Source organism: Ictalurus punctatus, chromosome 16 (genome assembly GCF_001660625.3).
Source record: "Ictalurus punctatus breed USDA103 chromosome 16, Coco_2.0, whole genome shotgun sequence".
Classification (NCBI taxonomy): domain Eukaryota; kingdom Metazoa; phylum Chordata; class Actinopteri; order Siluriformes; family Ictaluridae; genus Ictalurus; species Ictalurus punctatus.
In genome coordinates, this window is record NC_030431.2 from 16,801,270 (window position 1) to 16,813,981 (window position 12,712).

The 12,712-nt window shown below is 36.0% G+C and overlaps 1 protein-coding gene across 6 annotated transcripts; it reads left to right on the forward strand.

Annotated features, from left to right (window-relative positions):
• The first annotated feature begins 4,887 nt into the window (after positions 1 to 4,887).
• tpte (transmembrane phosphatase with tensin homology) lies at positions 4,888 to 12,448 on the forward strand. Of its 6 annotated transcripts, none has more exons than XM_017489080.3 (20): positions 4,888 to 5,215; positions 5,355 to 5,447; positions 5,570 to 5,652; positions 6,387 to 6,464; positions 6,576 to 6,623; positions 6,790 to 6,954; positions 7,553 to 7,672; positions 8,536 to 8,635; positions 8,743 to 8,806; positions 8,914 to 8,978; positions 9,098 to 9,158; positions 9,249 to 9,330; positions 9,421 to 9,509; positions 9,651 to 9,712; positions 9,829 to 9,909; positions 10,003 to 10,108; positions 10,200 to 10,297; positions 11,241 to 11,336; positions 11,438 to 11,508; positions 11,789 to 12,448. In XM_017489080.3, the coding sequence occupies exons 3-20, from the start codon at positions 5,603 to 5,605 to the stop codon at positions 11,889 to 11,891; spliced, it is 1,539 nt and encodes a 512-aa protein (XP_017344569.1). In that variant the 5' UTR covers positions 4,888 to 5,215; positions 5,355 to 5,447; positions 5,570 to 5,602; the 3' UTR covers positions 11,892 to 12,448. The 6 variants fall into 6 exon arrangements, with proteins under 6 accessions (XP_017344569.1, XP_017344570.1, XP_017344571.1 ...); XM_017489081.3 differs by having other exon boundaries at positions 4,888 to 5,047; XM_017489082.3 differs by lacking the exon at positions 5,570 to 5,652.
• The last annotated feature ends 264 nt before the right edge of the window (positions 12,449 to 12,712 follow it).

The following is a 12,712-nucleotide window of genomic DNA, read 5'->3' on the forward strand; positions in this document are numbered from 1 at the left end:
AGACAAAGCAAATATCTGAGGATCATTCTGAGGACACATCAGCCCAGGTATTATGCAATCATGTCATAAAGCTTTTGTTCACATTAATTTATACCACCTTTTATATTATATTCAAATATCCCATTGCAGATCCAAGCTCTGTGGTCTAAGAAAGCATGTGAGATAATCATTGCCGTCACACAGTCAAAGGACAAAAAAGGTCTTATATCCTGCATCATTCAGAGCTGAAAACACTCCATCCACATAAATGGCTGGTGGGGGAAGTAAGAAAAAAAAAATTCATACCTTTGGGAAATGCATTGCTCTTATGACAATTGAAAAATAATCTGTGAACATAGAGGAATATATTAACTTATGTAAAAATGACAATATTAAGCCATTGTTGAGTATATTGAATAAATGTTAATGAAACACTGGGTGAGGTCATTATAATTTATTTTTTATCTTTTGTTCTTAGACAATCCAATGCTATTTACAAGTGGTGGTGAATAACAGAGACCAGGGACACAAGATTTTTATACTAGATCACTACACAGCAAGTGTTATACTTCATGGAGAACGAGATGAAGTACGGAGAAACAGTCTCTCAAAGGTAAAGATTATCTTTAATTATCTTTAATAATTGAATTGAATTAAATTTTATTTGTATAGCGCTTTTAACAATGGACAGTGTCTCAAAGCAGCTTTACAGAAACAAACACAGCATACAGATTTTAAGTGTGTGAATTTATCCATAATAGTTTAAGGCAGTTACATAACAACGAAATGTCATAAGTGTTTTATTTTATTAATTTTTTTTATTTTATTTCAGGTGGACTTTGATGACTACGAGGGAATGATAAGTTTCCTGAATGTCAACGGGAATCATTCTATATTTTAGGTGAACACATTTTATAGTACTTTTTTAATATACATGAGACACTGTTATATTACTCTATTCTATAAAGGATGTTCATAATTTGGTTGTCTTGAAAAATCACATTGAATAAATGTTCAGATGAGCCAAGACTATTCAAACACCAGCCATCAAAATTCAAAAAAAAAACTAACCCGTAGCTGCGGGGGTTTCCTCCGGGTATTCCGGTTTCCTGCCCCAGTCCAGAGACATGCATGGTAGGCTGATTGGCATGTCCAAAGTGTCCGTAGTGTATGAATGGGTGTGTGAATGTGTATGTGAGTGTGCCCTGTGATGGATTGGTACCCTGTCCAGGGTGTACCCCGCCTTGTGCCCCATGCTCCCTGGGAGAGGCTCCAGGTTTCCCATGACCCTGAAAAGGATAAAGCAGTATAGAAGATGGATGGATGGATGGATGGACTAACCCATACAAGGCCATATGCTTTTCACTGTGTCTACACCACACACAAGGGTCTGGAATAGTTGAATGTATGAATGAATGAATTCATTAATCCATCAATCAATACATAATTTTAACTTTCAGGCCAGACTTTTCCAAACCAACCTCAAAGTTTTTCTACAAAACTTTGTTTTGTAGTTTCATTCTAGTTTCATCTATATATATATATATATATATATATATATATATATATATATATATATATATATATATATATTTTATCTTGCACAGTATCTCCATGCAGCATCCAGCCAGGTGTTTATGGTAGACCCAGAGGGACATGATGAAGAAGCAAAATCCATGCATGCAGCCACTAGATTTCAGTAATATTTTTAGCTTGTTATATACTGTACTTACAAAGATGAGTTACAAATTAGAAAAAAAAAAAGCCTGACTGTGAGAAAAGGCCTACTTCTTTTTGATGTGTTTTCTTGTCACAGGGTATTGAACAGTGAATGATATGCTGTGTCCTTGTGTCCTTTTCTATCACTGGATATTTAGTAAATTAAACAAAAAATTTGATTTTGGACCAAACTGTCATCGCTCTCCAGTATCATCTTGAAATTGTAAAAATTTAGAAATATATTTTGAAAAAATTATGTTCTATCCCTCCTGTTGGTGTTCCAGAGACTTGGCATAGCTCTTGCAGATCTCTGGATCCTTAACAATTATTTTCATAAGAATAAAATGACAAGCTTCAAGTCTTTTACATTGTGTAAGTATACTAGTCTTCTCATAAGGTTTTTTTTTTTGTAAAAAATGCTGTCAAATCCTTACAATGATTTTACTTATTAACTTTTAGTGTCACGTGAGTGAGATATGTAAACACAATAATTACCATATACTACATATATAGAAAATTAGTAGTAATAGTAATAATGTTTTAATGCTTAATGTTATCCTGTCAATCATTCTGATTCGCTTAACACACTTTTTTCCAAACATTTTGTGTTTTAAGCACGTAAGGAAAATGGATAATGTTGCCTTTCTAATAATATCCTTAATGTATATGGCCTGTAAAGAGAATGGAGAGCACAATACAGAACATTCGTTTAAATTGACTAACAAAGTGGGTCTCTTAAATAAAAAAAAGATTCACAACAACCTTTAGTGTTTGGATTTTGTACTAACATTTGGTAAAAATATGGTTAAAAAGATGAACCTTAAAGTAGTTTAAATCACAAGAATGTGTTTTTATTGGTTTTGGGGCCTTTTTTGCTTTATTGGGGTAGGGATAGTAGAGAATTGACAAGGCAATATAGGATAGAAGAGTGGGGGAGTGATCGGGAAAATACCCTATGAGCTGGGAAACGAACCCTTAACAGTAAGAGAGAAGCAATTGATTTGTCACCTTTCTCTACATTTAGACTCAACAAAGATTTAACAAATAAATAGGTTTTTACATGAAGAATGGCCATGATTTTCTTTATTTACACTGCCTAGAGAGTACTTCAAGATGAGAAGAAACTGTCTCAGTAAATGTGACTGGGTGGACATAAAATGGAATGGAGGACAAATTAACCATTCCACAAAACAGGACTGGTACAGATGTGGAGTGTTTGTCATGCAGGTTGGATTTCCTCATTAAATTGTTTGACATAAAGAAAAACAAAGAGTTTATCTCATAATAAACTCTGACACAGTTCTTATGAATTTGTGCAGCAGAATGATGATTTACTTCAGTCTTGTAAGAACCCTGGAGTGTACCTAGACAACAAACCAGAATGGAGTGGGTAATTTCAGGTTCAGGCTCTTCAATGTTTGTTCAATGTAGATTATGCAAATAGTGTATTGAATATGATTAATGGATTTAGATGTATGTGTTTTGTTTGTTTGTATGTATGGCTGCTGTGGTGAAACAATCTCCCATGGACAATAAAAAAACATTACCTTATCTTGTTTTAGGTAGATGGCAAAAGAAGTTTTGTTGGTGCATTTCCAAATATCCCTTGCCATTTGACTATAAATTCATCCAAGGAGCGCATGGAACATCTGCGACTGACAAATGGCAATGGAACTTCTGAAAACCTCAGGTAATTTATTACTTGAACAAAAATGCCTGTCATTTAGACTATGGCATAAAGAATAGATTTTTATCACAGAAAAACCACACATGTTGTAACATCATACTAAGAATTAGTATTAAGTAGTAAACATATGGTAATGCTATTTACAGTATGTACCATTTGCCAACAGAGCTAACATATAATTGCATGTTTTCAGTATTCAAGAGGGGACATTACTGCTCATTATGTGCTGCCTCAAAATCTCCAGGTGGTGGTGCAAAAACATTTTGGGTGGGTAATGTAGCAATGGTTATAACATTTTTATGGGCACACCATTTTGTTTAAAAGTGTGTGTTGAGTGTGTAAGAGAGTGAGTGAATGAAAGCGAGAGACTGAGAGAGAGGGTGAGAGAATGAGAGAGAAACTAATTGATTACTGAGCAATTTGATAAGATTACTATGATCATTTTTCACATTGAATGTCACTGCTGCAACAGGTGGTTTCATGTGGCATGTCTTTCTATGTCAGAGAAGCAGTTCAAAAGGGCTCAAAAGGTTGACTGGAAGTGCTGCCTATGTAAATAATTTTGAATTCCTTTGGCTCCCATCCACAATCTAAACATCCATCCATCCATCCATCCACCTTCTACCGCTTACTCCTTCAAACATGTACATGAATAAATTAAAAGAAAACAAATAAAAATGTTTGAAATATTAAAACATTTGTTGATCATCATTTCTTTTAATTATTTCATTAATAAGACATCTATTTTTTTTGAAGAAAACCATTCAATTCATTACAGGTCATTTTAACCCCCTTAATGCATTCACGGGGGGGTTTTTTTGGTTCATGCATTGTAGGGTTTAATATCAAAAATCTAAAAGGTGTGTCTCATACCTGACACCTAGATGAACACTTTACAGTTGGTTGTGTGACTGTATGTCATTCCCTTCAAATGCTATTGAGCTTTAAAAAATGGTATATTTTGTGTATGGGCCCATTCTCCAGTGAAATTCATGTCTAATTTAAATGTGATTTAATAGTTTATTTTGATAAATATCAAAAATCTAAAAGGTTTTTCTCATACCTGACACCTAAATGAACACTTTCCAGTTAATTTTGTGACTGCACATCATTCCCTTCAAACGCTATATAAGAATGTATAAGAATGTCGTATGTAACTTTAGAGACGGTCCCTTAATTTCCGCATTTCCGCGAATATCGAACGTCCAACCAACTTTATTCCAGTCTGTGACTAACAATGTGAAGTTTTTGACACAACCTATGAGAATGACTGCACAAGGGGGGGGAACCCTGTTTACACATATTTTATATTCTCATTCCAATGAAATCTTCTTAGCTTTCAAAATACTGATTCTTAGCGAGAAAGTCACAAGCTTTTATTTCGTCCTTATTTCCAAAAAAAAAAAAAAAAACAAAAAAAAACCCACAACAGCTCTTTAGAAATGCGAGTCATCTCCCAGCGTTGACCTAAAGGAGTCGATTCGAGGAGTCGACTCGTTTGCAAATGACACATCATCATAGGTATGGGAACGTTTCTCCGCTGTGTTTGCACAGAATATGGGCGGATAAATGGGAATATGTGGACTGGAGGAAGGAAAAACCTTTGGACCGTTTCCTCTGTCACGGGATAGTCAGGCCACCGTAAAGAAAAACATCAAAAAGGTAGGACATCAAGCACCAAGGTTTTGTGCTTTACTTTTACAGCAATTTGGGAAGTAGAACCAGGAGGATTGCAGAGAAAGCAAAAAGGAGCGAAGAGGAACCTTCAGCTTCTCTTTGGTTTGGATTTGTTTGCTTTGCCAATTTTGTTGACGAATCGAAATTGAATTGGTAAGAAAGAGCAACTTTAGAATTTACACCGCTTTTTTAAATGCCTTTAGAATATAAATCAGAAGTTTACTGCCATACTTGAGATGTTTTACTTGCTAAACTCTTCAATTGTTTCCATCTGTTGTTGCTTTTGGAATAGGCCTGAAAGATTCAAGTGTAAAGAGGGAGCATGCATGGTTATTAAATCTCAGTATTGCTGAGCTCTTGAAAGACAACCTGGTCACATTTTGAGGTGAATGTCTTGTATTTGTTTGCCCAAAGTTTTCCTCTCTTCAGTAATAGCTTCTTCAAAATGTATTAAATATAACACCTTATCCCATACTTAAATGCAACTGGTTTCTTCTTATGGAACAGAACAGGGGACACGTTTTTAAAAATCTCTTAAAAATGACATCTGTGCATTTTAATCCCGGGTTGGATTCCAAAGATGTTAATGGGTGAGTGAACAACATTTAGTGAAATAACTTGAACCTAACCACCACACTGGACCTTTACTCTTCCCCTCATCTCATTTTCAAACCCAATACACTTCACGCTTCTAAATCTAAGTTTTTGCTCAGCACAAAGTGTGATTACAAAATGTAATGTAGCCCAATCAGTGATGCCACAGGAATGGGATCTTAAATGACCACGTAAACACTATGCACTGTGCACTTAACTTTAAGAGTCCAGCTGGCTAATGCTGAACCTTAATTGAAAGCTTTTATAATCGCAATAGGGCTGCATAATCTGCACAGAATTTTGCAGTCATATTTTCCAATCAGTAATTCTGGTGTGCTTTGAAATGAACCCCTAATGTAACCGGGTTAAAGATTGTCCTGAATTATTTTGAGCTCTCATCTGGAGAGATTGGTCAGGTCGTGTCCCAAGCACACAACAAAATATTGTGGTTTATTAAATGGGTCATTTGCATGCTACAAATTTGTATTTGTATTGCAAAGGACAATATTGTTGATGCAGAACTGATATATTGTGCAGCCCTAATACACAGTTATGGGTCAATCATGTTACTGAGGTGCTACATTACACTCATGCAAGTACTAAATTAAGGGGATTTTTCACAGAAAATCATAAACGGTGCTGAAACACAGTGCTGATCCACCTGTAACAAGTTGGATTTAATGGTTTAGTAACAGTCTCTCTTGCTGTTTGTGTTTCTTTCTTTGGTTAGGAACAGTGGGATGGAGGAGGCAGCGGTTCAAATCGATGACGGAAAAGAGGAGAGTGAGGAACCAAACACCATGTACTAGTAAGAACCTATCCTGCCATCATACAGTTCAAAGAAGAAAATGATGACTAATGAGTGTGATTCTGTTACTTTTGCTCATTGGCTTCTCACTGTATGCTCATTGTCTTGCAGCCGTGGTAGGAAAACGACAGCTCCTTTTGTGATGTCTTTTGGTTTTCGGTGAGTGATTATATTCTTCTTATATCATCACTGTATCCCTACTTTGCAGACAAACTCCTTGTACTATTTTAAATCCACCACCATTTTATGAAATTGACTGTGCTATTAAAAATCTTATTTTCACTGTATGTTGTTCATGTCACTTTTGTAATGTGGATGTTTCTAGTGTCTTTGGCCTGGTGCTCATCCTTGTGGACATTATTCTGGTCATTGTTGACCTTTCACTGTCACCTGAGAGCCGTAAGAGTGTGGGGACTACTTTGGAGGCCATTTCACTTGTCATCTCCTTCTTCTTCCTCATTGATGTGCTTCTGCGAATTTATGTAGAAGGGTTAGTATGTGACAGCAAACTGGGAAAATATCTTAGCTTTACATAATACTTTCCACATATGAAGATATCTCAGGAAAAGAAAAGAGTGCTGATAAGTCAGAAGGAGTCCGGAAGTGTTGTGGCAGCTGTTTCCTGCCTGACTGTAGTAAATCATGCGGAAAGAAACTCTGTCCGTTGCTGACTCTGGTTATGCAGTAGGTTGGGAAATGTTAAAGCATTTTCATCACTACAAATCTATTTTAATTTAAATACAAGTTTAATTCAATTCAATTCAATTTTATTTGTATAGCGCTTTTTACAATAGACATTGTCTCAAAGCAGCTTTATAGAAATATCAACATGGTATACAGATATTAAAGGTGCGAATTTATCCCAACTGAGCAAGCCACTGAGTGGCGACGGTGGCAAGGAAAAACTTACTAAGATGTTTTAAGAGGAAGAAACCTTGAGAGGAACCCGACTCAGAAGGGAACCCATCCTCATCTGGGTAACAACAGTTAGTGTGAAAAAGTTCATTATGGATTTATATGAAGTCTGTATGGCGTTAGGAGCAGCCGTAGTTTTAATGTGTGTTCAAGCACTACTCTTCATGTTTCAGATTTAAGGTGTACTTCAGTTCCAAGCTGAACATCATGGATGCCTGCATTGTTCTCATCACTCTGGTTGTCACTATGATCTACACATTCTCTGATTTCTCAGGAGCAAGCCTTATTCCCAGGTACATAAAAAAAAAAAAAGACTCTGCTGTTTTATTTTTATCAGAACCTTTTTGAGTCCTGACTTTGACAATTGAGACTGTCACATTTACCAGGGATCAGTTTGATTTTCATGTCTTGATGATTTGTGTACTGTACAGTGTAAGTTTTTTGTGAGTTTGTCAGTGCTTTGGGGTGTGCAGTTATTGGAAAATAATCAGTGACAGGGTGGTGTGAAATGGGTGGTTGTTACCACCATAAAAAGTATTATTTTCCAATAACAACACACCCCAAAGTGTTTTATTTTTCTTACCACAGTAATTTGTCAGCAATTTGAACATCTGTAAAACAAGTTCCTGTTATCACATACAGCTGCACTTAACAGCTGTAAACAGTCACTCCCTCATCAGCATTCCTTTTTGCTCTGTCTTGAAGTTAATAAGGCAAAATAATCTAGCTTGTCATATTACAGAGATCCATTTCCTGTGGTGGAACAGCTCCACCTCTGACTGTTACAAAGTTCTGACACTGGAGAGTCCTTCCATAAATGTTAAATAAACGTCTCAGAGAAAACTTAAATCATATTAACAATTATGTTTTTCTCTAAGTAAGAACATGTTTTTAAACCTGTTTACAGTTGTTTTGACTTGCTGTTTTGACTTATATTCACCTTACAGGTCCCTGTGAATTAGCTGTTTCCATAGAAATAGTAATGTATTAGAACAAGAGCATTATTATATATCTTGCAGCAGGCACTACTATCAGAGCTGCTGTTAGAGACAATTAATCCACACCTTCTGACCCATCAGTTTCAAGAATTCAACAATGCTGTGTTAGTCTGTTGAGCATGTTGATGAATGTGTTGCACTCTGCCAACTATCAACAGGTTAGTGACATTCCTGAGGTCTTTGAGAATAATTATCCTAGTGCGTATCTTCCGACTGGCCTCCCAGAAGAAAGAGATGGAGAAGGTCACTAGAAGAATGGTGAGAATCTAAATTAGCAAAGGCCTGTTTTTCATTCACATGCTCAGACTTTGTCAAGCTGATCTCTGTTCGGCGTGAACTAACATTTATATTTGTTAACCTCTCAGGTATCAGAGAACAAAAGACGGTACCAAAAGGATGGATTTGATTTGGATCTCACATACGTCACAGGTTTATGTTCATTTATTTCTGTAATTTTTTATTATTTTTTTTAAAGACTGGATCCATTTATGCTTTTGTCTGCCAACATTCATAATGTTTGCTCTTTGCTTTTTCAGACAGAGTCATTGCTATGTCCTTCCCCTCATCCGGAAAACAAGCCCTGTACAGGAATCCCATCCGAGTAAGTAAAATGTTGAAGGAAAGTAATGAAAGTAGTAAATAATAGACTGATGTTAAGGTATAGAGCAAATTGTTGTATCATAAATACCAATTAATCAATGGCATGGCTGCACCATTTAGGAAGTTGTCCGATTCCTGGACACTAAACATCTGGATCACTACAAAGTTTACAATCTCTGCAGTGAGTGAGTTTTATTAATCTACTGTGCATATAAATTTTACTAAAGGGTGGTGATGAACAACATTAAGCCTAATGTTTGTCTTATTCCAGGTGAGAAAGGTTACGATCCAAAACATTTCCATTACAGAGTAGAACGTGTAATGATTGATGACCATAACGTGCCATCATTAGAGTGAGTACTCAGTCATGATGTTTAAAATGTCTCCTGTTGCTTTGAGGAGCTACCATTTGAGGTAATTGGTGTGTATTATGTGGTTCTCAGGGACATGCTGAGATACACCGCCAGTGTTAGGGAGTGGATGGCTGCAGACTCACGCAACACCATTGCTATCCATTGCAAAGGGGGGAAAGGTGACACTACACTTTGTGTGGTCCATTTCATTAAGTCTATCACAAAACTCTATAATATGAGATAGCAATCTTATTTAGTACTTGATGATGTATGGAGTGGTTGTAGCAGGTCAGGTTGAGTAGTCTTTTCTGCTGTGACAGGGCGTACGGGGACAATGGTGTGCACGTGGCTAATTGACAGTGATCAGTTTGAAAGTGCACAGGTACCGTACTCTTTTTTTTTTTTTTTTTTTTTTTTTTTTTTTTTATATATAAAGTAAGTTTATTTGGAATTTTAAAAATGTGTCTTTAATTTCGTCTTGCTTTCATGTTTTGGCAGGACAGCCTGGACTTCTTTGGTGAAAGGCGCACGGATAAAAGCATGAGCTCAAAATTCCAGGGTGTCGAAACTCCGTCTCAGGTCAGTCGGTCCTTGCCAAGCATTGTGTACATGCTGAGACTGTTTTCACAGTGCAGTTAGTTTAAATGGCTGCCTTTTTGTAACTTTTTGTAGAGCCGTTATGTTGGATACTATGAGATCATGAAGAGCAAATACAACCGTCAGCTGCCCCCACCAAAAACCTTGAAAATCAAGAGTCTGCGCATTCACTCAATCGCAGGTAATCATTAGATATTTATATTTCCTCATATGTGACCTTATGTTTGATTTAGTCCAGATTAGTTAGTAGTACTTGTGTGTTTGCTGTGCAGGTGTTGGAAAGGGCAATGGCAGTGATCTGAAAGTACGCATCATAGTGAAGAAGGAGCAGGTGTTCCAGTGCATCTGTGCCAAACAGGAGAACTGTGCGGTAATAAAACCCCCTAAAGGAATGGCATTTAAAAAATTGCTCTGGGTGTGAAGGGTTTTGGTATTTTTCCTAGCTGTGTGCCAGATTGATAGGAATCGCTTGTTATCTGTGCAAGAAATGGTCTAAGAAATGTTAGACACAAATAAGATCACTTTGTTCACGTTCAGATGTTTACAGTGCTACAGTTTGATCAGGTAGTACTGGTGCTAGAAAAGATGTGTTTTAGCTTAAATTAAAATATATTCACACAAATGAAAATATTGTAGCATTGTAATAAAATGTCCATATTGATACTGCTAAAAAGTGTTAATCCTTACATTTATTGATTTATAACGTTCGTTTTAATGTTACTTGTTTTTAATCTTTTAATTGTTGTTTTGTAAAATACACAGACAATTAATTAAAAACGTTTGGCCATATTGGGAGGATTTTGTCAGATAAATTTTAAATTGCTGGCCTATGATCAAAACCTCAACATATTTTTATTTATTAAAGCCATGGGATTGGCCTTTTCGGGATTACTTCTGTATGCTAACATTAACGCTAGTTTTATTATAGACCTTTTCTCTTATCTGTGACCCTGAGACAGTTCTAAATATAATGCTGTCTCCAACTTCATCATGTTCTCTTTCTTTTTGAGGCCTTCTTTTTAATGTTTGTAATAAAACTTGAATAATATCAAAATGAATTTATGACTACCCTTGAGTAGGTAACTCAGACAGTGAGGAAATGTCAGATGGAAAGCAGTAATGATAACAAATTCTACAATTCACTACATCTACCAATCCTTTTTGGATGTCGCTCACTTGACGCATACACGCATCAGTCTTTTACACTTTTACAGCTGTGGAAAATCTTTTCTTTTTTTAGCACTGGATATATTTCAAATGTATTTTTTATTTCAGATTTGTCATTTGTATATGACGTTCATATATTTTCCCAGCTGTTCCCTGACGTTGGAAACAATACAGTGGTGATCAGTTTACAGGACGGCCCACTGGTTTGTGGCGATGTGAAAGTTATGTTTGAATCTAGTGCTGTAAGTCAGCTGTCAATTTTGATGAGATATGTAAAAATAAATGTTTTTTTTTTTTTTTTTTTTTAGATTTAACCATGCTTGTCACTTTCCTCTCTGCCCAGGGCCTTCCAAAGGGATATGAAGACTGTCCATTTTTCTTCTGGTTCAACACTTCATTTATAGAGAACAACAGGTAGGACATTTACACTAGAGTCTAAACAAATGAGAATCCTCTGCCACTGGATGCTCTCAGGCATTACAACTGTTTAAACCCCACAAATTTTTTTTAAATTTTAGCGTAGCATTTTCTTATTGGCTTTTACCATTTTGTATTCGTCTTTTTTTTTTTTTTTTATGTTTTGTTTTTTATTTTCTTGATATTAAAAATAAAGTTTATTATTATTATTATTATTATTATTATTATTAAAGATGTTGTTTTCTTCATAAGTTCTAAAGTTCTGATCTCAATACAGGCTGTACCTGTCGAGGGAGGAGCTGGACAACCCACACAAATCCAAGACCTGGGACATCTATAAAGAGGACTTTGGGGTGACGGTGTCATTCAGTGACCCCTGAAGAGATTTAACACTAACCTCATTCCTGTACCCCTACTCTGAATCGTCACTGAGCCATACCTAGGATTTAGGCCAGAATGTTGTGTGTTCTGCTTACTCCTTGTTCAATAGGGGGAAATGTAAGTAAAAGGGGAAAAGTTTAGAAAATGGTACAGTATTTGGCAGCACAGACTGGAAGATTATTTGGCAGAACAGAAGTTTCCAAAATGTTGTAATGTTCTCACTGTGTGTACTTGACTGGCAGAATTATGAACTTGAATCGGATTTGTCTCTCCAGTTTCACAATGTTATGTTTCAGATTGAATTTTGTCTGAGCCAAAAATTAGGCTCCAGTATGTATAATATACAAAGTTTCACTAAGCATTGTGGGTTTTCAGTGAAGTAGTAAAACTTTACATTAGGTGTGTACATGGTGTAATTCAGCTAACAGTTAACACTCCTTATCCACTATGGAAGTGATATTTAAATAAATTATTGATTGATATCACTGGAGGAGGTAGAGCATGGGGAAAGGGATGTTGGATGTAACAAAGAAATTAAAGTAACTGAGGAAATAAATCCTGCTTCCAGACTTCATTTTTTCCACATTGAGAATATGCAAAGCTGAAGATGTGCTGTTGTAATGCAAACATCTGAAAAAAGGACTTTGTAAACAGGGGTTAAATTGGGTTTATGTGTACACAGAGTGGAGTTGAACACCCTTGCAATTTGATTGAAATTAAAAAAAAAAAAAGAGACAATGATTTAAGGCAATAGTTAAAATGTGTATAGATACACATCAGCAATACTCACTGTATCAATTATCTTTGATACCATAACCGG